The 27994-nt window shown below is 41.6% G+C and overlaps 1 protein-coding gene and 1 long non-coding RNA gene across 6 annotated transcripts in view; one reads left to right on the forward strand and one right to left on the reverse strand.

The window, feature by feature from the left end:
* Window positions 1-7164: 7164 nt before the first annotated feature.
* On the reverse strand, window positions 7165-8809 carry LOC311429862. Its single transcript, XR_014688423.1, has 3 exons — window positions 8740-8809; window positions 8064-8117; window positions 7165-7922 (listed from the first exon to the last, which is right to left on the reverse strand). It is a non-coding gene; the product is annotated as an uncharacterized lncRNA (long non-coding RNA).
* Window positions 8810-9075: 266 nt separating this feature from the next.
* Window positions 9076-27994, forward strand: part of FAR2 (fatty acyl-CoA reductase 2) — a 157331-nt gene continuing 138412 nt past the window's right edge. Inside the window, exons 1-2 of one of the 5 annotated variants that reach the window (XM_084510652.1) lie at window positions 9455-9615; window positions 9735-9874. Coding sequence is in view for 1 of the 5 variants with exons in the window: in XM_084510647.1 (XP_084366773.1) it covers window positions 9158-9165 (8 nt within the window). In the remaining 4 variants the exon portion in view is untranslated. Of the gene's footprint in view, window positions 9170-9454; window positions 9616-9734; window positions 9875-9910; window positions 10020-27994 lie in introns of those variants that run through there. The other 4 variants (XM_084510647.1, XM_084510649.1, XM_084510648.1 and 1 more) reach the window with 4 other exon arrangements.

Consider the following 27994-nt stretch of genomic DNA (forward strand, 5'->3'; position numbering starts at 1 on the left):
TTTCAGGAAAGCCAAAGTATCTCTGTGTTACTCTGCAGACTGTTTTATACTTGTACTCTTGGAGTTGGTGATCCTGCTAGCTATGTTCCAGAACCTCCATCTAAATAAGCAGAATGATATTAAATGCAAGTGAAAGATAACTTTAGTGTTATATATTACTTAAAAACAGCTGTTCTTGGAAGTTCCCTTTCTGTATTGCAGTGGTAATGGGACAACTCTAATCTCATGGCAATATGAATATCATAGGTCAAGCTGCAAATTTTAAAGCCACAGGTAGAAATTTCTGAGGAAGAAACAAAGTTAATTAATTCTGTATGCTTTCTTTCATAACATATTTATTTTCTCCTCTGTATAGTTAATAGAAAACAATTGCTTTTCTCAGAGTACCTCACAAAGTTTTAATTGGTCTCATTGGCAAAAAAATCAGAGAAATACTGATATCTGGAAAGGAGCCAAAGAAAGTTTGTCTTTTAATAAAATGAAACCAAAAACCAAACACCAGAACCAAACCAAACAAAACAACAACAGCAAAAACCACATTGATATCTGAGAGGGTTTTGAGAACCTGTAGGAGGAGTTTCACAGTGTTTTAAAGTACTTGCAGACCTCTTTAGAGGAAACTGAAGATGTTGGAGTCCATATTGTTCTCAGTCTCTTCATCCTTGTCCATCTTAACTTAAAAAAGCATATAACACTTCCACAAGACTTCAGATGGATTATCTCTTAAGCCAATCAGCATCTGGAAAGTACACATGGAACAGCCATATCTGAGACCTTGTTATACTTTCTTGGGGATTTTTACTTGAGCCAGAACTATAATCTCAAAGTAAAGCACTTCTATTATAGATGTTGTAGTTTTCTAAGCAAGCAATATATTTTATAATTGATATAAACCAGGACCATGAAAATTTAGTTGAAATAAATCCTTGATGATTTTTCTGTGAAATTGAATGGATGTTTTATTTGTCATTTGCAGTAAGATGTACTAAATGCTGTTTCTTTAGAGCAAACATGTACCTCCTTTTCTGAAATCTCTTCCATTTTAGGTTTGTCCTCTTTTCCTGGCTTCCAAAATCCATTTTCTCTTGCACATGATGGATTACAGAACTACTTAAAAGAACTTCTGTAATGAAATGAGCATATTCATTATGAACTATTAACACTATGCTAGTGATTTTTCCTCAGGCTTTTTGAAAATCATCTTATTGGAGAGTATTGTGGTTTTAACCATGTTACGATAGCCCTGTTCTCACTGCTCCTCAGCTCATGCACAGCTCGGCTACCTCTTGTGTAATATGGTTTAAATATGGTTAACTTGGTAGTATAATGCTAATTTAGTAGTATAATATGGTAAATATAGCTTTATGGTTTAAATACTAAAAAGTGGTGTTGCCCCAATAAAATTAACAAAGCGATCTATGACAAGCAGTTTCTGTGAGTTCAAGCAAAGCATTAATGTATATAACTGTTTGTAATTTTGTTTTATAAATAAAGATAGGGATTGCATATGCAGGCTTTAAGAAATCAAATTGATTCATGTAGAAATGTATTTATGAATGTAAATGAAACGTTTATGAATGTAGATTAGTGTAGTACAATATTGGGGGTTTGATGGATGTTTAAAATATTCAAGAATTATGTCAGCTTTAGACCATCTTAAAATTACCAAAGGATTTGGTGGTTGGGATAGAACAACACATATTTTGTAAATATATATACCTTTAAAATTGTATCAAATTTATGGTTGGACCGATTCAAATATTTCCTGAATATACATGTATAAATTATGAACATCTTTCTGATTGACACTGACCATCATACTTTTGAGTTGTTTCATATTTATCAAATTTGGTTTATTTTTTCAGTTCCTCCAGAAAATAAATAAATAAATAAATAACATAAAAGAACTTATGCAATCATTTGATCATTTCTTGTCTTGCAAACCACTGACTAAGTTTTCTTATGTGTAGGAGAGACTGCAAAGTTCTGAAGTTTCTATAAGTTTAAAAACAAGCAAACAACAACAATAACAAAAATACAACAACCAACAGCAGCTAAGTGAAGGTGAGAATCCCAAATATGGACCTCTACTTAGTCCTTTATCTATTTGGAGAGGTATCAGCCAGCTGGCTACTCAGCATGTGCAAAACTCTAAAACAGCTGAATCTGTTGCCATACAACTATGTGATCAGAGAAGGTCACAATGACAATGGAGAAAAACATTTATCTGACACCTTTGAGAGAGTTTTGGTGTGTTTGTTTGTTTTGAAAATTTACAACTGAATCTAACTCTTTTCCAGCTAGTAACAAAAGCTTCATGAAAATGTCTAATTTTCAGCCTCCTCACCTATCTTTTCTATTGCCATCTAACAATTTCTTAAGATTCCCAGACAGCTGTTGCTTGCTCATCAAAATCTTCTGTCTTCAGGTCAGCTAAATGCAAATTTTTCAAGCATGGCTGTAGTTAGGTTATTCTTAGGAAAAAAAAAAATGCACTAAGTTGGCATTATTAATGAGACATATCAGGAAAGAAAGAGCAGAAAATTAATAGTCCACCATAGTTATTGCCAAACCACATGACACAAGATGAGACAATTGAACAGTGAGATAATATTTTAATGACAAATAGACAAAACTAAATAATGTGAACACTAAGAAATAATATGTTCAGGCACAGCTGTTTAAGCATTTGGTTAAAAAGACTTTCTTCATCAGCTGGGAAAGCTCAGTGGTAATCCTAACAAGCCCATAATGAATGCTGTGCATGAGGGTCTGCACAACACAGGCACTGCATGTGTGCATTGTGCTCAGTATCTCCTGTATGTTTCTAAATAAGGTGGTCTTGCTTCAGTAAGTGTCACTACAATGGCAACACCAGTCCCCGTAACTTGTGTTTTTATGCTGCAGTCATCTTGATGGCTGCCTTGCTTCCTTCTTTTTATATTACAGTAGTAAAAGTTAACAGACAGAACTATATTGATTAGTCTCAGGTAAGGTTTTGAACTTAAAAGTCATTTTTTCCTTAAAAGGAAAAACGTGCCTTTCCAGACCCCCTGCCACAGGTGGAGAAACTTCTGTTACAAGCTCTGACTGGAACTGTCCTGACCTCCGAGTCTTTCTCCATGTTCTGTTTTACTTGAGACTTTGAGAAGAATCATTTTGATGAGAGGAAGGCATTAAAACTTTTCTTGATGGAAGCACAAGGTGAAAACAGACTCACAGAATTTTCTTAAAGGGTGTTTTCAAAATGGTACTCACAGCATATATTTGATAGTATTAAATGAGTCTTTTTAACTAAAAGAGGGACCACAAAATTAAGCGTCAGATATCCTTAGGAAGAAAATCTCTTACCAGTTTTATCAATCATTCCTTTTGAATTTCAGTGTAGTCATTATTCTGATAAACCATGCTTACCTAAGCAAATATTAAAAAATAAAAATAAAAAATAACAATGTATTTTTTTTTTCTTTCCCCATTGGCTTAGAGTAAGAGGGAAGGTTGTTTTGCACAGGCTCTGAGAGTTGTGTGGGTCTCTCTCTTGCCTAGAGGGTAACAACTCATGAAAACCATGAGGAGTTGGAATGGTATGAGCTGTGCATATTCAATAAACAGGAGGAGTTTTATGGCATGGCCTAATCCTTCCTGTCTCACAATGTCTCACATGCTGCTTGAGATGTTCTTTGGCTATCTCTTGATCTTGGATGTGAGTGCCTTTTCTAATAGTGTGTTCCATGAGAATGGAAAGTTGTTTGGGCTGCTGGACATGTGAACCCAAGATTTCCCCATCTATTTATTAGTAGTCAATGAACCTTTCACTGGGATAGTTCCTTAATCTGCAAGTATGCAACATGTTAAACTGAATGCTCTTTCATGGTACAAGTAGTATATGTTTAGAGAGGTGACAACATAATCTAATCCAAGACAGCATCTACCTGTAAACTTTCTCTTGAGTGGGGGTTTGCCCAGATAAAGCAAATCATTGTTTTGTTTTCAGATCAAAAGCCAGAGTGGTTACCCTTGTACTTATGGTAATGCAGGTCATCATGGTCAACACTGCAGCTTAAGCCACAATTTGAAGGCTTTGTCTGAACTGACCTGCCTTCATACTCTCATGTAGCTGAACTTGAAAGGAAAATAGTTTACATTTCTTTCATTGATTATGTTCTTGTTACCGTTGAGGTCCCTTCTGTTTCGGTCTTGTCTCAGTTAGGGTAAGCAAGAAAAATTCAGATGTAACAAAGAGTATTCACATAGATATTAATGAGTGGAAATGCAAATGTTAATACATTTTGACGGTGTGAAGGGCATCAGATCGTCCTGACAAACTAAGAGGTGAAGATCCCAAATTCTGCTCTTTTGTTATTGTTGTTTGATTTTGTTTTGTTTTGTTTTTGAGATCCACGTTGCTGTGTGGAACACTTCATTAAGCCTGTGAAGTAAAAGAGCAACCCAGCTGCATTTTCTTAAGCCATCAGTAAAATAAAAACATTACTCTCTGTTGAAATAAGACATGAAAATGACAAGCTTAGGACAGAAGTTTTTTAAGAATGATTGAATACAACTAAACATCAGGAATATAATAATTTTCAGCAGCCAGACAACTTCAGCAGCAGTTCTATTAGAAAAATAAACATTAACATTAAAATGTCTGTCAAACTTTTTCCTTTGGATTTCCTTGATGCATTTTGATATTTCATTGCAATGATTTCTGATATGAAGAATCTGGACTTTTTTCCTGTTTATAGATCTTTTGCGATCTTGTGCTTTTTCTTCAGGTTAAGCTACTTCGATTGAATTTAAAACAAACAAACAAAAATATCAACCAAAAAAATGATCTAGTCGTGTTCATTATTTTCAACATTGTTGAAAATATTTTTCTGAATTCCACATTCAGTGTAATAGCTAACATCAAAATAAGCAATAATATTTTTTCAAGAGCTGATCACTAGTGTTCTACCTCATCTTTTAAGACTCAGGATGAATACTAAATTGGTTTCAGATGTTCAGCCAAGTGTGGGCACCATAGAGAGTTACTGTCACTGATGTTTATTTTAACAGTAGTGAGGTTCTTTTTAGTGCTTCACCTATTAAGAGGCATCAGAGTATATATTGTGTCATAGCATGGCTTTTATACTGATTATTGTATAGGAGACTAAAGTATACCACAGATAAAATGCAATTATGCTAGATACTTGACTACAAACTACTGTAATTTTTAAGAAATTGTGTTCAACTCTTACTTGTTTAAATGAGCATATTAGCCACTTCACTTAGATTGAGACAAAACTAGATCCTAGCTAAGTGAGGATTTTTTCACTTGGGGTTTGTAATGACACAAGGTTTGTTGTCAGGTATTTGAATTGTTACTGTATTTAAGAGCTTCCTTGTTTTCACGTTCCTAAGGCTTTTTTGAGTCTCCAAATTTTTAATGATGTAAAGGTGTGTAAACAAAGCTTAAGGAAAAAGAGTCTTTTTTTTTTTTTTTTTTTTTTTTTAATGAGATAGTTTGTACTGTTAAGTATAAAAAAAGGATACACTTTATATTGAATTTTAGGCTATTCTAAACAAAATTTTTATGACTAAATCATACACCTGAATTCAGCATAGGAAGGGGGGTAAAAAAATAAAATAAAATGAAAAATCCTCAACATGTGATGTTTATGCTGTGTTGAAAGAAGACACTGGGTAAGACTACGTCCATAGGTTACAGTAAGCCCTCATTGTGTCTGGTAAAGGTCTGTCTGCAATAGTAATGAAAAGAGTACTAACAGACATTGTAGGAATTAAGCTGCTCAAACTTTTCAAACATTTGTAAAATTCCTTAATTCATCATCCATTAAAAGATGGGGGGGGTTATACTGAGGCCCAGCAGTCCCAACAATCCTCAATTTCAGATGGTATAGTGGATTTACATGGCAAGGTTTTAGTAGCAGGGGGCCATAGGGTGGCTTCTGTGAGAAGGATCTAGAAGCTGCCCCATGTTAGGTAAGGACCCCACTGCTGACCAGAGCTGAGCCAAAAAGCGATGTTGTTTGCACTTCTGTGAGAGCATATTTAAGACACGGAAAACAAACAAACATTGCACCACACAGTAACTGGGAGAGAGAAAGGAGTGAGGAACAGCTTTGCAGGCACCAAGGTCAGTGAAGAAGGATGGGGAGAGGTGCTCCAAGCACCAGAGCAGAAGTCCCCTGTGGTGAGGACCATGGTGAAGCAGGCTGTCCCCCTGCAGCTCATGGAGTACCACGGTGGAGCAGGATTCCACACTGCAGCCCGTGGAGGAGACCACGGTGGAGCAGGTGGACCTGCACCAATGGAGGCTGCGGCCTGTGGAAGACCCCTGCTGGAGCAGATTCCAGGTCAGACCTTTAGCCTGTGGAGAGGAGACCACGCAGGAGCAGGTGACCTGGCAGGAGCTGCTGCCTGTGGGGGACCCAAGTGGGAGCAGTTTGCTCCTGAGAAATGGACCCTGTGGTATGGACCCATATCTGGAGCAGTTCTTGAAGAGCTGCTGTCTGTGGGAAGCCCACTCCGGATCAGTTCATCAAGGACTGCATCCTGTGGGAGAGACCTCACAGCACAGGGGACGAGAGTGACCAACAAGGAGCGGCGGAGAAGAAGTGCTATAAACTGACCATGACCCCCATTCCCATGCACCGCTCCGGGGGAGGAGGTGGAAGAGGGCGGATGGGGGGGAGTATGCTTTTGGTTTCTTTCCTTTGTTTCTCACTTCTCTAGCTTGTTAGTAATAGGTAATAAATCTTACTTTCTCCCTATATTGAGTCTGTTTTGCCCATCACAATAATTACTGCGTGATCTCTCTGTCCTTGTCTCAACCCTTGAGCCCTTTTCATAGTATTTTCTATATATGGTCAACTCTTTCACATCGCTTTCCTGCCCCTAAGTCATCCATTACAGTTAGGGAACACTGCTAAAGGAAGTGAGGGAAGTGCTATTCTGATTCTTCTGGTGCTGGCTTTGTGGGCCCTTGTCAGGCAACTCTCCTTAAGCAGTTTTGTATTGCATAGGTTAACAATTTTCAATGTAAAAAATCATCTTTCCTACTTTTATGTCTTCCTTATACAGCTTAAGATGGAAGTTCAGGTTTGTGCAAACTTTTGCAAGCTCAGTTTCAAATTCAGGCTTAGGAGAACTTTTTGTCACTTGCAAACAAGAACATATTAATTGTCAGTGTCAGTTAAAGAACAACAAGGGAAAACAAAGTGGGAGAGGAGGAGAGCAGAGTGTGAGAGCAGTTATGGACTCAGGAGTTCTGGAAAATATTTACTCTTCTGTTCATGTCTCCTTCTTGTGGTATGGGCTGAAGACCCAGGCTTGCAAAAGCTTTCTCCAACTCAGTCACTTTAATTAATGATGGAATTAAGATGGTTACTCAAGAAAGAACAATGCAGGCTAATCTCTCCCATTTGTCCCTGAGGGCAATGTGCTCTGGAGAGTTTACATTCTTTACTGCTTTTAAGCATTTGTGATGCACTACTTCAACTAACCTTTAAAAGCATTTTTTTTCAGCCAAGCCTCTAGTGTTCCCCCACCCCTTTACAAATTTGAGAGCTGCATTGCAACCTTCAGTTCACTGGTTCAAAGGGTGGCTGTCTCAGGTTAGCACTGCATTAATGATTCTTTATTGTTTCTTCATCTCCTCAATTACATTACCCCCTCATTTTTATTTTATTTTTCCTAGAGACTTCTTGGAATCTGTCATGAACTGTCCCTAACATGGTACCTATTCAATATTATAACTGGCTTTTAGTTGTGAACAGTTCATCAAGCCTGCTCAATTTTTCCCAAGTTCACAAAGGATCTTCTAAGTTTGTAGATTTGAAAGTACTTTGTCTCCCATGTAACGCCTCTTGATACGGTTTCTGCAAAAATGATGCTTATCAAGCTCTCTGTTCAGTAATCTGAAAGACAAAACAAATGACAGTTGTCTCTAATTCTGTGCTTCTCAGAAACTTTCCTTATGGTTATTTTTCCAGACTCCTAGATAACTCTTTCAACAAAGCCACTTCTGATTGCCTATATATTAATTCACATTTGCCTACCTGTTCCTCATTTTGGTGCCACATATTTTTCAATTAGGCAGAGGTCTGTCCAGTCTGTTGAAGCAGATGTTTATGTTAAAGAATATGCCAGAGAAGTAGGTAGGCAACCAAAACTCTATTTACCCAGAGTTATCTGAGATACCATCAGTCACTTTCTGCAAAGAGCTGTGACTTCCTTGGGTAAGAACCACTTCTGGTAGTTTCTTTCCTTGGAAGTTCCCTCCCACTACATTTCTGATAAATTAATCCTGAAATTCTTTGATGTAGTTTGTAGGTTCTTTTTCCTTTCAAGGAGAGAGGAAAAAAAAAAAAAAAAAAAAAAAAAAAAAGCAAAACAGAGCTTCCACTCTTCTGTGGAAGCTACTGAGATAGCACCTAGTTATTTATGCTAGCAGCAGTCTATCTTCCATCTATATAAGCGATGCTGTCAATGTACCCTGCATCATGTGCTTTTTCATAAAATTAATTCCCTGAACAGCTCTATCTGACCCCACACAGATAACCCTGCAGCAGCTCTGCAAGTGTGGTGTGGAGAGCTGTTGATGCAGATCTTTTGTTTTGGACTACCAGGATATTTAGCCCTATGCACAGGTTACAGCACAATATTGCATTTGGAGTAGAGGGATGTGTATCGTAAGAACATGGAGGAGAATAAGGTGAAAGCATGAAAGCCTACCTGCTTTGGAGCTAGTCCTAGAGCTTAATTACTAGTGCTAAGGTACACAAACACATGCTTGGGAAGCTCTCATGGAAATGTCAGCCACCTGCAGCCTTTAATCATCTAAAGGATGAAGGTTGGTACCAATGAACTGCAGCTGCAGGCGTAGCACCTAATTCCTTTGTGTTTGGAGATCTGCTGTGATACTAATTTACTCATCAATAAGCATCTTGCCTAACCTCTCTGGTTTTTTTTTTTTCACTGCTAATAAGTTGAAGATAGTAATCAGATGAAATCAATCTTGTAAAAATAATTAATGCTTTTACATACTGTGTGATAAGTGATATAAAAGCATCACTTCTCGCTAGTTTATCCCTTGGGTTGAAAAGATCTTTCTGGAGGTGTATCTTCAGTAGTTGAAGCGAGAACAGGATTCATGGCTGAGTAGGTATATTGTGTTTTGGTCTTTGTTTTTAAAAGCCTATAACGCGAATTGTGTAGTTAATGTGCTGATTTTATAGCTATTCTTCTATGCAACATTCTTCCTCATCATTTTAAAAACACAGCCGAACGTACTGACTTTAAAGCGACGAGGGAAGGAGGTGCTATACCCTCGAAGGAAAGCCTGGGGACCACTTGCCCTGCCCCTTCGCCATGGATCTGTGAAGCCTTCGGCTTCCTCCCCTTCCCCTCCCGTGCGGGGGCCGCAGCCCAGCTCTGCCTTCCGCAAATCACGACCGCCCGCTCCCTGCTGGTGCCAGGCGGGTAGGGAGGACGACGAGGGCAGGGCAGGGACTCGGGGAGGCGCTGAGGAGCCGCTGCAGCTCGCTCGCCCTGCAGCGTCCCGGGTTTGCGCGGAGGCGGCGGAGCCGGCAGTGGAGCCCCGGGATCCTGGTAAGGAGAGGGGGCTGTGGGTGGGAGCCTTTTTTCGCCTGCCCTTTGAGGACTGTTGCGGTTTGCTCGGGTGCCCTACGGCACTACAAAACGTGGCTCCAGTCGCTGCTTCCTCCCAGCGGTTCCCGCTGCAGTGGGGCCCCTGTGGGCTGAGCCGCTCCGCATCCCCAGTGGGCTCCGAAAGGAAAGGCAAAGCAGAGGCGCTGCTCCTCCCTCCCCCGGCCGGATATATAGTATCAAACCCAGAAGGGGAGGAGAGGTTTGTATTTTTTCTTTTCCGTTTTTTTTTTTTTTTTTTTCTTTTCTCCTCTCTCCTCTTCCTTCACCGGGAGTTGCTTGCGTGCTAAGGGAGGTGGGGGCAGCGGTCTGGAGGCGCGAATCGGTGGGAAGGGCGGTAATTGAAGGTAACGACCCGCCGCGGGGCATGGGGAAGAAACAAAAATAATAATAACAAAAATAAGAAAAATAAATGAGATGGGGGAGAGGACGAGGAGGCCACGCTGCGGATGGATGGTGTTGCTCAGGAAGCGGGGAGGGCGGCGGGGCCGGGCTGCCTGCGGCTCTGGGGGGGGCCGGGCCGGGCTGGGAGCGAGGCCCCCAGCGACGGGCGATGCCCTGGGGGAGAAACGGCGGCACTGGCCCGACCCTGTCCAGCTGATGCCCCCGCTTCTTCCTGGGAAAGTTAAAGGTGGAGTGCAGCCCTATGAATGAGGAGCGCGGTGAGAGGTCCTTGCGCTGCTTTGCCTTGGGTAGGGCGGTGCTACAGCTCCCCCCATGCACACCGCCCAAAAAAGGGGGAAAAATTAATGCGCTTTGAGGGGAGGGTTGTCTTGTTTTCCCTGTTATTAGGCCTTTTATTAAAATAAATAAATACAAATGGGCTTAGTATTAGACAGCGGTTGTATGAAGAGGTCTGGTTATTCCAAGCCTCGGTGCTGTTTCCCATCTCTTGATTGGGAAATTACTGGATAACTCATGACATCCACCTGCATGGCACCGCAAAGATTTACCCCAATTTTTGTTGCAGGATCCTGTGAGGATATCCTCGGTTTTCTAGAAGCTAGACATGTGACCTGGTCTCATACAGTCCTTTATAATAATGTTGTTATTCAGAACAATTTTGCATTATATGTTTGCCTTGGAGCCTTTTAAGGGCATAACTAGAGACACAAATAACTAATGACAGACCATTATCTTGCAGTGGGAAGCAATGAAACTAAATGGGAGTTGATTCACCCAGAAATATTATGCCATAGGTTCAGTCAAATGATTAGTGTTTGTTGCTGTTGGTTTTTTTTTTTGGCCTTATTTAAGATGCCAGTAAAGGTTATTATTAGGTTGGTGAAATCTAGTCCAAAATTCATATCTTCTCTGAGTCTGATTTATTTGAATGTGTATTAAAGTAAGAATAAAATTGAAACATGATGTGATCCCAAAGGTATATAAAAAAAAAAAAAAAGCATGGCCTTTCAGAAACTTTTAATCCAAAAGCCCACATCTCTTTACAGAATAACTTTCTGTGTGAACTGGCATTCCAGAAATCTTCACCTGTTTGATAGGGAGCTGATGGCAGTTCAGAGATATGCTACTGGAGTTTGTTTTCATTTGCATCTACTGTTTCAACAAAATCATAATTTTCTGCTTACCTGTAATGTTCTTAAATAGAGAAATGCAAGTTTTGTTCTTGACTGTATAACGTACTCATCTTTTTAAAGCAATTACATAGTTGAAAAATTACAGATGATTGCTTTAGAAGAGTTGTAGAATCCCTATTATGATTTAGTGTTTTCATCTCCATTTCTTTAATCTTTCATTTGATAAAATACAGTTTTGTAGAAATTACATTTTAAAAACATTTCCTCTATGTTTTGGGGTGTTTTTCTAGATTAAGTTCTTCAGAATTACATAGGTGATGAGAATAGAAGACTTGGGTGAGGGAAGGATATGCACTCATTCAAAGGTATCTGAATTAAACATGAAGCAATAGCAGAGTTAGGCTAACCTTTCACTATATTTAGAGGATATTGATGGATGCATCTGATATTGTAACAAAGCTGCAACATTTTCATTTCTGCCAATTTGGATTTCAGTTCTAATCCCTATTAAGGTTTGTTTAGATTAGTGGTGAGGAAATGGAGTTCTAAGAGTGCTTAACATCTTGAAGATCATGTAAGAAGAGCCTAAGAGTAAATAAAACTTGTAACATGTAATCTTGACAAAAAAAAAAAAAAAAGACTGCCAGAAAGGTGGTAGGGAATGGCTTGCTAACAGAGGCACAAAATTAACAGCTCTGTCTTGGCAGCTTAGATAAACTTCCCATGTTTTACTCTAAGTCAGTTCAGATCTGGATCATTAGCAGGGCAGAGTGGGTGGCTGGTGAGCTGTGGGCTTGTTGGTATGAATGTAAGTGATGGCAGGGTGGAAGGCACATAGCAGGGAATATGGATAATATCACCAAAAGCAGTGAAACTGGCATTTGGCCTGTATGGTACAGTGGGGGAAAATTAATGAGCAGTTGGTTTCTTCAGTAATCTCTCTGCTGCTAATCTTACTGCTGCTGTTTTCAGTTCCTGTAGCAGAGTGTAGATCCTTTCTCCAGTAGGGCAGTCTGCAATGTTAGACTGTCATTGTAAGAAACTTTTCATTTTTCTCTTTTACATTCCACATAGGAAGTTACAAATCCTTATCACTTAGCAGTTTGTTTGTTTTTCCCCAATGGCAGATAACTTTGCTATCTCCAATGGATGGATCATGTAAATGACAGTATAGTGAAGGAGGGAAAAAATACATGTTTTGAAATGGGAAAGGGAGGAAAGACCCAACTTCCTTGATGTTACCACAGGTGTGAATAGTTTAAAGAAGCTGAATAGTTTATAGAAGCTGAAGGGTTGTAGGAAGTAACACGGGTCCAGGGGAAACTCTGCTGATGAGTGATTATCTAACCTGGGAATTGTTGCTTATTTTATTGTTTGGCTTTCTTGCCTTTGTAAGGAGACGTTGGGGATAATCATAGTGTTGCTCTATAACTGCAATATTATCCAATTATTACTATTAAAAACTATAGCATTCTTATTCCCTAAGGCTCCCAGGTCCACAAAGGAGGCTTAAGAAATGAATTTTAATGTAGCAAAGCTGTCCAGTGAAGTTAACACTATCTAAGTTATTAGCAGTAGATCATGAAAAGAGTCAGGCATCTACAGACATACCTAGAAATAACTGTTGATTGAAGCATGTTCACTTCCCTGGCACACAGAATGTTATTATGCAAAGGCAGTTCTTGCCTGGGAGCAGTTCACCTGCATTAATGTGAGACTGTTGCTGGAGGTCACCAATATTTGTCTCTCAACAAGGCATAGGGTGAGGTTCAGTGGTCATTTTAAATGACCACAAATGTGGGCTGCTGCCAGAGGGTTAGCCTGCCTGCCTCACCTCTGGCTACAAATTCCTGATCTCTCACTTGTGCTGATACTATAATTTGTGGCCAAATGCAAATCCGTTCTTGTTGTTATTGGCTTGGTTTTCAGTTGGATGAATTCCTGGGTCTGACTCAATGTGTGACTGAAATGCACCAAGGAGTCAGCAGCACTGAGGAGACATGCAGCTGGGGGAAGAACAGGCCAATCCTCATGGTACTCAGTAGTAATCCCATTTGTGCCAGGTTAAAAAGACGGTGGCACTACAGTATAATGAGCTCACCCAGTGACATGTTAACACTTTTGCATGCCTTCCAGATTAGGTTTGGTTTATATCCAGCCAATTAGGAGAGTGAGGAGAAGTACCTGTGTTCCTCTGGTCACCTATGTAGACATACTCTGGGAGGGACTGATGAAACTAAAGAAAGAGGACATCTGAAAGACAAAAGGTTCTTTTAAATACCTGCATCTTTGAAGGAGGTGAGGCCTTACTCTGGCTTGCTAAATAAACATTGCCTCCCTCTGCAAAGGATTTCAATCTCTGAATTTTGGTTTTGGGTCAGTTCTGCCACTGTTGCTTCCAAATCTGCCCATGTTAAATTGAAATCGCAAACTAGTGACAGTCTAGTTTTCTTGTTTTGTGTTTGTACATGGCTGGTACTAACAAGGTTCATGTTTGTGGTCTATGATGGTCACTTATCAGTGATGATCAGAGCCATAGAAGCAGTCACGGGGAAGCATGTTCCTAGTTTGCTCTCTTGTGAGGTATCCTGGATTTCTGCAAATCAGTTCCCATGGGCAGTTGTGTACTGCCACCATAGGTCACTTTGCACCCATCAGCATCACAGCCCTCCTTGATACACAGCTACAGCTGGCAAAACTTCATTTTCATTTGCTTTCACAGTGAAGTTTATATTGCATTGAAGCCTATATCTCAAGTTTTTAACACATTTTGGTGCATATTATTTATTCTTAAGCTCATATCTAAAGAGTGTTTTTAGGCTTCCTTTAGAAAATATAGTTATCTTTGTGATCTGTATATCACCCAGTGTCAAAATTACAGCTAATTAGGTCTTTGCACAATGAAATAGTCAATAGTAGGATCTTGTGTGTAGGCATATAATTAATGCTCTATTGCTAATTATTGGAGTTGGAAATCCCCTCTCCCTCAAATCTTTGGATAAATATTTTTTTTGTTAAAGCGTGACACATATTAAATGTTTAGCAAAAATACCTGTAATATGACTATAATTGCATTCAGTTCTAAGCTTATATTAGTGGCCTTTTGCAGGAGTTGCTTGTATATGTGTTTTTCTTGGTGTGTACCTATGCTTAGGCAGTTACTAGAGACTGGAAATTACATAGAGCTCTGCTTTTATATCTATGCTAACAGAAAAAGATACCTTCTGCCACAGAAATTAGCTATTGTGTATAACGCCATTTTCTGTTTACTGAGAGTAACTGTGGAGCAGCTGTACCCATAAGAGATGCATATTATAGGTTTTCCTAATACTTAATTTCATTTTTTAATCCATTATGCCATTATCTGCCACTTATAGATGCTTCTTTCAGAAGCAGTGAGTTGTTCTATAGGGGTTAGCAGAACAAACACAAAGCCTAATGTCTGGTTGTTAATGCATGTAAGAGGGGTGGGACTGGTCACAAATCTGAATGCTTACCATCTAATTTCTAATGCTGCTTTCTAGCCTTCCTTTATTCAAGCTCAGAAACATAGTTTATTGTGCCCAAAGGTGAGTGGCAATTTTACTGGTGTGTACTTCAAAATATATATGTTTATGACTTCAGGCTTGAAATATTTGTGTCTACCTTTATAGAAAACTGTTTTCACAACTGTTTCTATTATGCAATATAAAGTTGGGAAGAAATAGGAAGGTTTTTAAAAAAAAAAAAAAAAGGGGGGGGGGGAAGAGAGGGGTTGGGACGGGACATGGGACAACAACCTGAAATTAACTACAAACCTGTTGACTGCAGGAAAGAAAGGTTCCCCAGTTTCATTGCTGATCCTGTAAAGGATGTCGATTTATTTTGCAGTAGATGGTTCAGGAGGGATTTTTCTTATATAGGGGACACTGAACATAAATACACTTTAGTGTCACTACTGTCTCTAGAATATTCCCTCAAACTATCTTGATACTGTGAATGAAATTATGGAAGTGTAAATTGGTTGGAACTTTGTAAACAATGCTATAGATAAAAAAGAGGGGAAAGATTCTCATCAAAGTATACAATTATACTGTTTAAAGAAACAGAAAACAAAAATAAGAGCTGTGCTGAAATTATATCAAACAGATCTGGTTCTGAGGAAAATCTGAAGAGCAGAGACACTATGTAGAAAAGGTGCCATCCCTTTAAAAGAACATAGTTCCTACAATACACCTTAGTAAATCCTGGAAGAGATTCTTAATTTATTCATAAAATGTGTGGATATTAACAAAGCACAGCAGTTTTCTAAAAGATTCTTTGTACCATGGAGTTAACAATGGGTTATACAAATTGGTTTGATAGTAGCCAAACCTGGTACAATTTAATGGTTCATCAGTTGTATATGAATTTGCCTGAGTTATCTTTATAGGTAACTGTGATGCCTCAAATAAGAGGCATCTCATTACAACTGACTTAACTGTTGGTGTGCTACAACTGATGTGATGTGCAGAAAATGACAGCCTCAAGCCAGCACTGTTTACTCACTCATAGTGAGTCTCGCAAAGCTCAAGTAATGAAGAAGGTTGTAGCTGCACTTGTTGGCAGTTTTGGTCAAGTACACAACACTGATTTGGAAACTTCCTTTTCTTTTACTGTTCCCATTGTAATGTGAATGATTTTTTTTCCATATCTTGCAGTTTTGAGATTTGATGTAATTGTGTATCTTTGTTTTCTTCTCAATTGCAGTATCATTCTAAGTAATGACACAAGTTTATCCACCTATTGTGGAAAGCTTGTTAGGTTGTGCAGGATTTTTTTCTTCATGCTGCAGAAACATTGAGGTAAGGTATGGTCTCACCCATTGCCAAGGCATTCAGAAGGTAGAGCACATGATTTTTCAGCACAGGTCTGAGGGAAGTTGGGTGTTTGGGTCTAGGTTCAGCACTGGAGTGTTAATGGATGATCAATCATTCTTAGATGTATTCCTTCAGCATGGTCACAAGTAACACATCCAGACACGTCTTCCAGAAGCAAAGTGGTCATGATCTGCAGTGAATATCTACAGTGCTGTACTGGCTAAATGAGCAGATATGCCCAATCTGTGCCTGGTCCAGCAAACACTGTGGGCTTTTGTGGCTCCTGTCAGATCATCACCCAACCGGTCTGCTTGCATTAGTGGCTTGCAATGGGGAGGGCTTCTGTAGCGAGGCAGAGGTTTGGAGGTGGGATGAAGAATGTGAACAAGTATACTTTGCTGGTCCTATCCTGGCTCTGTGGCAGCCGGTGAGGTCAGCTGCTGCTGGTTTTCTTGAGTGAGGTGGGGAATTGCTTTCTCTGCCAGCATCCTGCTGAGACAGTAGAACAGTGGAGCCAGGGGCTGCCGCAAATCTTTTCAAAACCATCTGCTTTTACCACCTGTCATTGCTTATTCACAATGTTATTATTCTGAATTAGTATTAAAAATCTTTAAGTATAAAATAAAGTACAATTCTTCTGAAATTCCCTAATCATATGTCCATAGCTCTAGTAGGGGGCTTTAGAATTGTGCTCTCTTGAGGTAGTGGGTGGGAGGAAAGGGAAGGGGGAGAGAGAGAACTTGTGTGCTCAGCTTAAAACTCCTTCTGATGTTGTTCAAACTCACAGTACCATGAATGGGACTTATTTTTGTTATCAGCTGGTCTGAAGTGGATGTATGATTTTATTTAAAGATAATTTAAAGGACAATTTCCAGGGTGAAAGAACTTTTGTTACAGAAACAGTCCTTGGCAAAATCTCCATTGAATGCACTGACATCTGCTTCTTTGCTGCTTCTAGCTTTATGTTGGGGGAGCATGACGGTTCAGGGTCTGGTTCTATTTTGTCTTTGGCTGCTGAATTGAATGTCATTGCTGTAAAGCATCCAAGTCCTCTGTTGGACAAAAAAAAAAAAATGAAAAGACTGAGTCTGTTGGTCCCCAGACCATTAATAAGCCGGGGTGTTTGTGCCATGCACTGTTGTATGTTTCAAAACAATCATTAAATCTTGTATATATATAAAGTAGTTAAAGGTTTTCCACTGAGTTTACAAGCTTCAGGTTCTTCTGATAACCAGTGACTTTGGCCATAAAGCCATGTCTAGCTGTAGTTCTGATTTTTCTTCATTCTTACATTTCTGTTTAGTGGTTATTGCCTTGCCCCACATCTCCTCAGAGCAGCCTATGTGCTGCTACATGCTTGAATTCAGGGCAGGTTGAATCTTCTAAATGTATTGATTTGGTGGGAGATATTGGATCCTGATGTCTGTCTTTTCTTCATCTTTTTTCTTTCATTTTTTTTTTCATTTTTTCATCTCCCTTATTTTCTAATAACTCTATCTCCCATTTGGTTTGTTTTGCTCCTTTACCTAGTTCTGCCATCAATAAGCTGACAGAGGAGATGAGAAGGCTAATTGTTCTTAAAGACTGGTTTTTGTCAGAGATGTATGGCTTTGCCTTCATTTTGGCCTATTGCTGACCCACCACTGCTATGTGATATCTGGCAAACTGCTAGCTATATATTAATCCCTGTCACCCAGAAAAGAATTTAACCCATGTCCACCAAGTTCTGCAGTATCTTGTATTTAAGCTAAAACCAATGCTTTACAGGCACCTGGCTCAAATCCTGTGCATTGCTCTTTGCTACAGGGTCCGAACTAGCTGATATGAGAAGAAATGTTCAGTTCCTGCTTCCTCAGTGCCCAATATATAGAAGAGAGTGTTTTGGTCCAGCATTTTTTCTGATGAATTTTTTGTAGTGAGTCAAATACAACTGATGTGCAACCATTTCTTTATTTGCAAAGGGTAACACTGAATCCTCTACCACTGCTTTTGCTAGCTCAAGGGTTTTCAAGAACTGATTAGACATTGTTTACAGCTGATGAACCCTCCACACAATTTTCAGCAGGCAACTTCAGGGATCAGATGAAACTATATGCTTTCAAGATGATGAGATAAAATGTATTTAAATATGAGGTTTCTGAGCTCTACCAACACAGTGATACTGGTAAGCCAATGACATGCAAAACTAGACTCTGATCTGGCAGCAAGGCAATGTTATATAGCTGCATTAGCTGCTCATATCACCACACCTAGGCATGGGGGGAAGGTCTTCCTTCTCAGGTTCCTCTCAGAAAACTGATGACTGCTATTGTTATATTTACTGTAGCTTTAGTTTTCAAGTAATACATGACTGTATATTTCAATAATCACCTTTTTGCTGATCAATCATAATCAAGCTGATATTTAATTCTGAATACGTTTCTGTCATCTGTTCTAAAAGGCTAGGTTTTCTTCAGACCTGACGTGTAGGAGGATAGATTGTTTTATGACTGCCTCTGCCTTGCTTCTGAAGTTAAACACAACTTTAAATTCTCAGTTTTTCTGGTAATAGGCTGGCATGTATAACTGTTTATGTTAAAAATTGGATAGTCATGTTGAAAAGTAATATGCAATGCCAGAGTTTCCATCACTAGATTGACTCCTAGAAGACAGACAAGTTCTTGCCTTCTGAAACAACATAATCCATGTTTATCAAACCATGTACTCTAATTCTCACTGATGTTTAATTTCCATGGCAACCTATGTAGCTCTTCCTCTGGAAGATGAAGTGAGGTGATCAGGAGCCCTTTGTAAGAACTTGATTCTGATACAAGGTTCATGTGTTCAAAACGTGACAATACAGTCACAATACTGTAGAAGTAAAGCTATCTCTTGTTAAATGACAGGGTGCCTTCAAAGAGAGTAGTTCTCTTATTTTCCACCTACACCTAATGTGATTGAGACTGTGAGCCCTTAAACTGCTATACAAACAAAAGTAGAATCACAGAAGTTAGTCTCATGTAACTCCTAGATTTATAGCAGCAAAATCATGGGTAAGAGAGTAAGCTAAATTTATTGTGTCTGATGGATGGATATGATGAAGCTAATCAGATTTCTTTCATAGTATGCATGCAAGTCCTTGTGTCTGCTCTAAATATGTTTTCAATGCGTCCTCTACATTGTTACCCTACAGTTGCATCAGCACTGTTAGATGCTTTTCTCTTTAGAAATTTGTACAAATATTACTCTATATTCCTGGTTCATTTATAAGTCTAACTGGCACTTCCTTGCATTCCTTTTCTTTTTGTCTTTGAAATTCTTATCTGCTATGTGCAACCTTGTGTATTGTCCATGTAAAACAGTGTGTAAAAGTTTTGGTTTGAGAAAATTTCAATCTAAAGTGCTCCTAATTGCTGGAAGTACTTTCCTTTAAATTTATTACATAAAAAGCATAAATGTTCACTGACATATCCCATAGGTAGCTGTTCTGTTTTCTCTACAATGTGGTGCCAAAATCTTATCATATCAGAACTTCCTATTTATATCAACCACATGTGCTTATATCAATTGCATGTATTTGACACTTTTGAAGTGAGAAGGATCAGAAAGATTAGGAAGAGGAAAGTACATTAAGAATAACTGTAATTGTGATGTAAGGGTCATACTTCATTGCCTTATTTTTTTGAAGTGCCATATTTTCCATACTTAATTTTTGCAGCCCTTTCACTAAGAGTTATGTCTCCAATCAAGTTCATTACTATGTCCGGTTTTAAAAAAAATTTCATCTTTTCTTTAAAAAAGCAACTTCTGAAAGAATCTGACTTTAAAAAAAAAAAAAAAGCTAAAATATATCAGCTTTCTGCTTCATTTGTCCTCTGATGCATGAGTTGTAAACTGACAACTATAAAAGCCACTTCTCTGTGTTGAGCATTTCTTCCCTGTTTAAATCAGCTCTTCAAAATATTGCAAAAAAACCACCACCTTGATACAGTGTTAACAAGGGTACAAGTGCTGGTGTCTTGGTGTAATTTTAATGTTTAGTCTAATATGTCCACCAGAATTTTGTGATATGAGAACAGGATATACTGGGCCACAGCTGAACTGTCTATATCATCTTGAGACAGTTTTCTGCAAGAACACATTGGTTTTATTGACTTCTAAGTTTACTTCATCTGTGCTTTGTGTTTGCTCATATGCTCATTGGAGATGTGCTTTTCCCATTTAGTAGTGTGGTATTAGTACTTGAAAGCAAAGGACCCAAGTAATAATCTCCAGTGCAAAGAGAAAGTGGAAATCAGGCAATATGATAGGTTTCAAGTCACAGATATAGAGGTCTGCCAGTGTGCCACATGCTGAATGAAGAAGAGAGAGTGTTTTGCACTTGTGTATCCCACTTTACTGTGAGCAATAAGTATTATCTTTAACTAAGTATAAATGTATTGTATTAACGTGTGGTGGAAAGGGCTTGCCTTCTCTTGTTCCCAGTTAGTACTGATTGTTGGAACAGCATAACTGGGTTTTGTTGGAAGATGTCTGGAAGACAGTGTTATAGTGAATCCTCTTGAGTCAGAAGCAAGCAGGGAAGAGTCTGCAGCAGCAGATCATAAGTCCCTGGTGAGTCCCTGGTGAACTAGGTTTGTAAGGATATGTAGAAGTCTTGCACTGAACATTCAAGAAGTTTATCTTGCAGGTTTATCAAGACAACAGTGCTAACTGTTCTAATGTCAGTGAAAGGAAACTTAGTCAGTTTCCCTCCTTCCCTGAAGGGAACAACATACTAGAAGAATCCAAATGAAACTTGATAATTTTAGTCCTGTTAAGTAAGTATAAGCTCATGTCAGAACTGTGAGCTATTCTTCATTCCTCCAGTTACTTTAGAGATACTGTTAAGGGTATGATCAGAAGTTTTCTTTGTACAGTGGTGTTTCACAGGTCTCTGTTCTCCCTTAATCAGTATTTGGAGCTCTAGTGATCTGCAGATTTGGGTCCTTCTCTTTCTAATATCACTGTCTGCTTGTGAGAAGTACTTATTGCTAGATGGTTGCCCGTTAGGACTAGGGACAAGAGCACTTTCATATTTTAAAAAGATGAGATGAGGATAAATACCACGTTCTCAGCACCCAAGTGGTGTGGAATTGAGTGTATAGGCAAGAGATTGCTAGAAAGGTAATGTGGCCCACCGAGTGAGAGGCATGATAAATTCCAATTCCAAATATGGTTTTGTAGAAAAAAAAAAAAAACATTTGCCTAAAAGAACCTTATCTAGCACTGCCACTCAGGAAGTGAAAATACTTTTTATTCTTCAGAACTACTTAGAAAAACCAACTGCATTCAAATCCATCTGAATGGATAGGATTTAAGCTAGGGTGCTGAAAGACATGTGTGATGTAATTGCAATGCAGTTCCTAATGAAAAAAGATGGCAGAGAGTTCTCTGAAGATTATAAATTGAGTGAAATGTAACCCTTATTTAAGAAGAGTAAGAAGGAGAATCCAGGCAGCTATAGGACAGTCAGCCTTATCAAAATCCATGGAAATATAATGAATTGTATCTGCAGGGAATTTTCTTCCAAATATGTGGAGAATGAGAATGTACATCTGGGTTAGCTGTTCCCAGTCACCGAGGGCAAGTCATGTTTGACCAACTTGAGTGGATGTCAGTGGATATAGCATTTCCTGACTGACTTAAGCAAGGTGTTTATTATAATTTTCCTCTTGATAGGACAAGAAGGAATGCCCTCATATTGCTCCAGGGGAGGTTCAGGTTGGAAAATGAGAAATTTCTTCTCAGAAAGAGGAGTTAGGCATTGGAATGAGTTGCCCAGAGAGATGGTGGAGTCGCTGTTCCTGAGGGTGTTTAGGGAAAGGTTGGACATGGTGCTTAGAGATGTGGTTTAGTGGGTGATCATAGAATCATAGAATCATAGAATATCCTGAGTTGGAAGGGACCCTTAAGGATCATCAAGTCCAACTCTTGACACCGCACAGGTCTACCCAAAAGTTCAGACCATGTGCCTAAGTTCACAGTCCAATCTCTTCTTAAATTCAGACAGGCTCGGTGCAGTGACCACTTCCCTGGGGAGCCTGTTCCAGTGTGCAACCACCCTCTCTGTGAAGAACCCCCTCCTGACGTCCAGCCTAAATTTCCCCTGCCTCAGCTTAACCCCGTTCCCGCGGGTCCTGTCACTAGTGTTAATGGAGAAAAGGTCTCCTGCCTCTTGACAACCCCTTACAAGGAAGTTGTAGACTGTGATGAGGTCTCCCCTCAGCCTCCTCTTCTCCAGGCTGAACAGGCCCAGTGACCTCAGCCGTTCCTCGTACGTCTTCCCCTCCAGGCCTTTCACCATCTTCGTAGCCCTCCTCTGGACACTTTCCAACAGTTTCATGTCCTTTTTTATACTGTGGTGCCCAGAACTGCACACAGTACTTGAGGTGAGGCCGCACCAGCGCAGAGTAGAGCAGGACAATCACCTCCCTTGACCTACTAGCGATGCCGTTCTTGATGCACCCCAGGATACGATTGGCCCTCCTGGCTGCCAGGGCACACTGCTGGCTCATATTCAACTTGCTGTCTACCATGACCCCCAGATCCCTCTCTTCTAGGCTGCTCTCCAGCGTCTCATCGCCCAGTCTGTACATGCAGCCAGGGTTTCCCCGTCCCAGGTGCAGGACCCGGCACTTGCTCTTATTGAACTTCATGCGGTTGGTGATCGCCCAGCTCTCCAACCTGTCCAGATCCCTTTGCAAGGCCTTTACGCCCTCATTTGAGTCCACAACTCCTCCAAGTTTGGTGTCATCAGCAAACTTGCTCAAAATACCTTCTATTCCTACATCCAGATCATTTATAAAAATATTGAAAAGTACTGGCCCTAAAATGGAGCCTTGAGGGACCCCACTGGTGACCGCCCGCCAGCCTGACGCAGCCCCATTTACCATAACCCTTTGGGCCCTGCCCGTTAGCCAATTGCTCACCCATCGTATGATGTTTTTATTTAGCTGTATGGTGGACATTTTGTCCAGTAGGATCCTATGGGAAACCGTGTCAAAAGCCTTGCTGGAGTCCAAAAAAATCACATCAGCTGGTTTCCCTTGGTCCACCATACAGGTGATCTTATCATAAAAGGAAATCAGGTTAGTTAGGCAGGACCTACCCTTCACAAACCCATGCTGGCTGGGACCAATGACTGCTTTGTCCCCCAGGTGCGCCTCAATAAGTCCGAGAACCAACTTCTCCATGATTTTACCAGGCACTGACGTGAGACTGACAGGCCTGTAATTGCTAGGGTCTTCTTTCTGACCCTTCTTGAAAATCGGCACAACATTTGCCAGCTTCCAGTCTACCGGGACCTCTCCAAATTCCCAGGATTGTTGAAAAATAATTGAGAGAGGTTCCGCGATGACATCCGCCAGCTCTTTCAGCACCCGGGGATGAATCCCATCCGGACCCATGGACTTGTAGGGATCCAGGTGGAGTAGCAAATCCCGCACACGTTCAGGGTCAGTTGGGAGTTTGTCATGCCTACCGTCCCGGTCCTCCAGCTCAGGGCACCCTGGGTCCCGAAGCCCATCATCGGCATTGAAGACAGAGGCAAAGAAGGCGTTAAGCGTCTCTGCTTTGCCTACGTCATCGTCTGTGAGGAGACCTTCCCTATCAAGGAGCGGCCCTATGTATTCTTTAGTTCTCCTTTTTCCATTCACATATCTAAAAAAACCCTTTTTATTTTCTCTCACAGACACAGCCAGCTTCAACTCTAGCTGTGCTTTGGCCACTCGAACTTTCTCCCTACAAACACGAACAGCATCCCTGTATTCTTTCCATGACACCTGGCCCTCCTTCCAGTAGCGAAACACTCTCTGTTTCCGCCTAATCTCCATTAGAACGTTCCTGTTCAGCCACGCCGGCCTCCTGCCCCGCCTGCCTGACTTGCGATATTTTGGAATTGCCTTATCTTGTGCTTCTAGGAGGCATCGCTTAAAGAGTGACCAGCATTGGTGGACATCGAGGCCTTCAAGAGCAGTTTCCCAGGGGACCTTACTGACTAGTTCCCTGAGCAGCCTGAAGTCCGCTTTCCCCATATCTAGGGATGAGGTTTTGGTGGCACTTTTCCTTCTGTCACCGTAAATTTTGAACTCAACCACTTCATGGTCGCTATGACCAAGGCGGCCACCAATCACCACATCTCCCACCAGACCCTCTCTGTTTTCTAGCAACAGGTCTAGGAGGGCACCTTTCCTAGTTGGCTCCGTTAGCACCTGTACCAAGAAGTTATCATCTAGGTGCTTCATGAACCTCCTGGACTTGCTCGTGTCAGCCGTGTGGCACTCCCAGTTAACGTCTGGCAAGTTTAAGTCCCCCATAAGGACAAGGGGAGTTAATCTCGAGGCCTCTCTTAGTTCTGTAAAGAATAATTTATCGGTGCTATCATCCTGGCCAGGCGGTCTGTAATAGACTCCCACAACTACATCCCCTTTATTCGTTCGTCCCTTGATCCTTACCCAGAGGCTCTCAACTTTGCCATTGCCGACCTGAAGTTCCACACAGTCCAGCCCCTGCTTCACATACATCGCCACCCCACCACCTCGCCTACCCTGCCTGTCCCTCCTGAAGAGCCTGTAACCATCTATCGCAACACCCCAGTCACAGGACTCATCCCACCAGGTTTCGCTTATGCCGATGATGTCGTAGTTGCGGGACTGGGCCAGGACTTCTAGCTCATCTATTTTATTCCTCATACTGCGTGCGTTTGTGTAAAAGCACTTCAGGTGCGTCTCCTTACACTCAGCACCTTGTGGATCTGACCAAAGGACCCCACTGGCACACAGCCCCTCTGATTCTAGCGTACCATCCCTTAGGTCTTCACCGGCGCGCCTGGTTTTAGCCCCTTCCCCCTTCGACTCTAGTTTAAAGCCCTATCTATCAGCCCTGCCAACTCCTGACCTAAGATCCTTACCCCTCTCCGAGAGAGGCGCATCCCATCCGGTGCCATCAGGCCCGGTGTAGCATAGACCTTCCCATGATCAAAGAAACCAAAATTCTGCCGGTCACACCAGTCTCGAAGCCACGAGTTTATGTGAACAGTACGTCTTTCAGCTTCGATCCCCCCTATCGGAAGGACAGAGGCAAACACCACCTGCGCCCCTGATCCTCTAAGTAGTCGCCCCAAATCCCTAAAGTCTCTTTTGATCGCCTTCGGACTTCTCGTTGCTACTTCATCGCTACCAGCCTGAAAGACCAGTAGCGGGTAGTAGTCAGTGGGCCGTACCAGGCGCTTGACTTTCTTGGCAAAGTCTCTCACCCGAGCCCCAGGGAGGCAACAGACTTCTCTGCGGGTTGGGTCCGGTCGGCATATCGGTCCCTCTGTCCCTTTCAGGAGGGAGCCCCCCATAACAATAGCCCTTCTTTCTTTTTTGAAGGATGATGTGGCAATGCGACGTGTAGGTCGCCTTGTCTTAGGCGCCCCCTCCAACTGGGACGGGTGTTTGTCTACTTTGTCATTTAGATTGTCTTGCTCTAGTCCTTCATATCGATTATTTAAGGGTAGATGAGAAGGTGAGGTGGGCAGAGAGAGGGCTCGCCTACCACCCCGAATAGGCACCTGCCTCCATTCCCCCCCTTGATCTAGGTCTCCTCCCGCTGCCTGGCAGGAGGAGGGAACCTCCGTCTTCTGCATAACAGGAGACGCCTGTGCCGTGGCAGTCTCGTGAGCCTGCCTCAGAGAGGGTAGAGCGCACCTCCACCAGTCAATTTCCCTCTCTGATTCCCTGATGCTCCTGAGCCTGTTCACCTCCTCCCGGAGCTCCGCTACCTGGCTGAGCAGTTCTTCAACCTGGGCACACCTCCCACAGGCATACCCACCACTGCTGTCGGAGACCGACAGAAGGCTGGGGCACACTCTGCAGCCCAGGACCTGGACGGCTGCGTGTTTCCCCGAGCCCTCCGTCTGAGTAGCCACACTGGCGACCGTGGCTGGAGATGCCTCACGAGATGCGGAGGCCACGGTTTTCTGCCTGGTCGATACCATGGTCAGGTTCTAGGCAAGCAGGTTACAAGCACCGAAGGGAGAGGCAGCTGCAAAAGAGCGACGATGAGCCCCCCGCTCGCCCTGCCCGCGCAAACTGCCACGCCCTTCGACGTGCCACGCCCTGTTTGCCCATCCTGTTCGCCGCGCTCCTGGTCGCTCGCGCTCCCTAGGGGCAGCTTTTAAACAGCCTGGGAGGGGGCGCTGCTGGCTCCGCCCTCGCCTCGTCAGCCTCCCTCGCGAGGACAGCCGGGTCCCGGCGGCTCCCCCGAGTGGCCTCGATGCCGGACAAAAAGCCCTGCCCGCCTCGGTCCCCTGCTCCGCTGCAGAACACGTCTGCCCCGGAGCCGATCGCCTCAGCAAATTGATATTGGTGTAGGGTGATAGTTGGACCAGATGATCTTGGATGTCTTTTCCAACCTTAATGATTCTATGGTCTCTCACTTAAGAAGTTTTGGAAGCGTGGGTTGGAGGGTATAGATTGTTAAATGTACTGAAAAATGGCTGGATATCTGCATTCCAAGCCATCACTAGCTCAGTGTCTCATTAGAGATCAATAAGAAGTGGCCTGTGAGAGACTGGACCAGTAGCGTTATCTCTCGCAATTACCTAGATGGTGAAAAAGAATATACCCTGAGAAAATTTTTAGTTCCAATTACACTGGCAGGAGAGAGCGTTTAATACACCAAGTGGTAGAAATTTAATTCAGCTAGACTGTGAGAGACCTGAGCTGACTGAAATCCCACGAAGGGCAAGTGTCAGACAGATGGAGCCAGGCTCTTCTTGGTAACATCCAATGATAGGACAAGGGGCAATGGGTGCAAGCTGGAACATAGGAGGTTCCACTTAAATATGAAGCAAAACTTCTCTAAAGTAAGGGTGACAGAACACTGGAACAGGCTGCCAGGGGGGTTGTGGAGTCTCCTTCTCTGGAGACTTTCAAAACCCTCCTGAATGCGTCCCTGTGTGATGTGATTTAAGTGTTCCTGCTCTGGCAGGGGGATTAGACTAGATCTTTCAGGGTCCCTTCTAATCCTAAACATTCTGTAATTCTTTGAATAGCAACTGTGAAATTCTGTGCTTGTGCAGATTAACCCATGCAACAGTACTGGCTGGGGAATAGCTGTCTAAATAGAACATCTATAGGGAAAGTAATAGTATATTACTTTTTTAAGTAATATAGGGAAAGTAATAGGATATTATGGCAGCTACCAAGGTGAAAATGAACTGATGATGTGCTTTCATTGTAAGTAAGGCAAACAGCAAAGTAGTCTACATTGGAAGTATGGTCAACAGATTAAGGGAAATTATCACCCCCCTCAGCATTGCTGCTTACTGTGATTCTGCAGTCAGTTTTCAGGCTTCTCAAATAAGAAGGGGGATGTCTAAAAAGTAGAGAGAGGGTACAACAAAGGACTACTGAGGTGATGGGAGCTGTTGGACCCACACGAACAAGCTGCAATGTCTGTGGAGCCAAACTCAGTAGTGGCAAGTAGTAATAATAAGGGGGAAACAGCTACAAGTTACAGTCAAGAAGTTCAGGCTGGCAGTTAGGTAAAAGTTTCTAACCAGGGAGTAGTGTAGGAGTTTTAGCATATCTCCTAGGAAAGTTGTGGAATCTCTTCTTGGAGGTTTTCAAGACTTGGCTGGCCTAAGCTGTGGATTACCTGATCTAGCATTGGGGACAGTCCCTCTTCAAGAAAAAAGTTGGGCTAGGTGATCTCCAGAGGTCCCTTCCAGCTAGCTTCTGTGTTTCAAACTTCAAAGAGGTCTGATCAAGCTAGTCTGTCCAGAGCAGCAGGACCGTGCAATGTGGAAGAGGAATTATGTAAGTTTGTGACATTTATCTGTCTGCAGTGGTAGGCATGGAATGATGAACAATGGAAGCTCCTCTTCTAAAAAAGACTTCCTTCCTATTATCAGCTTGAATTTCATCTGTGCTCAAGACT

Source organism: Aythya ferina (assembly GCF_964211825.1).
Source record: "Aythya ferina genome assembly, chromosome: 1".
In the NCBI taxonomy this organism is placed as follows: Eukaryota; Metazoa; Chordata; class Aves; order Anseriformes; family Anatidae; genus Aythya; species Aythya ferina.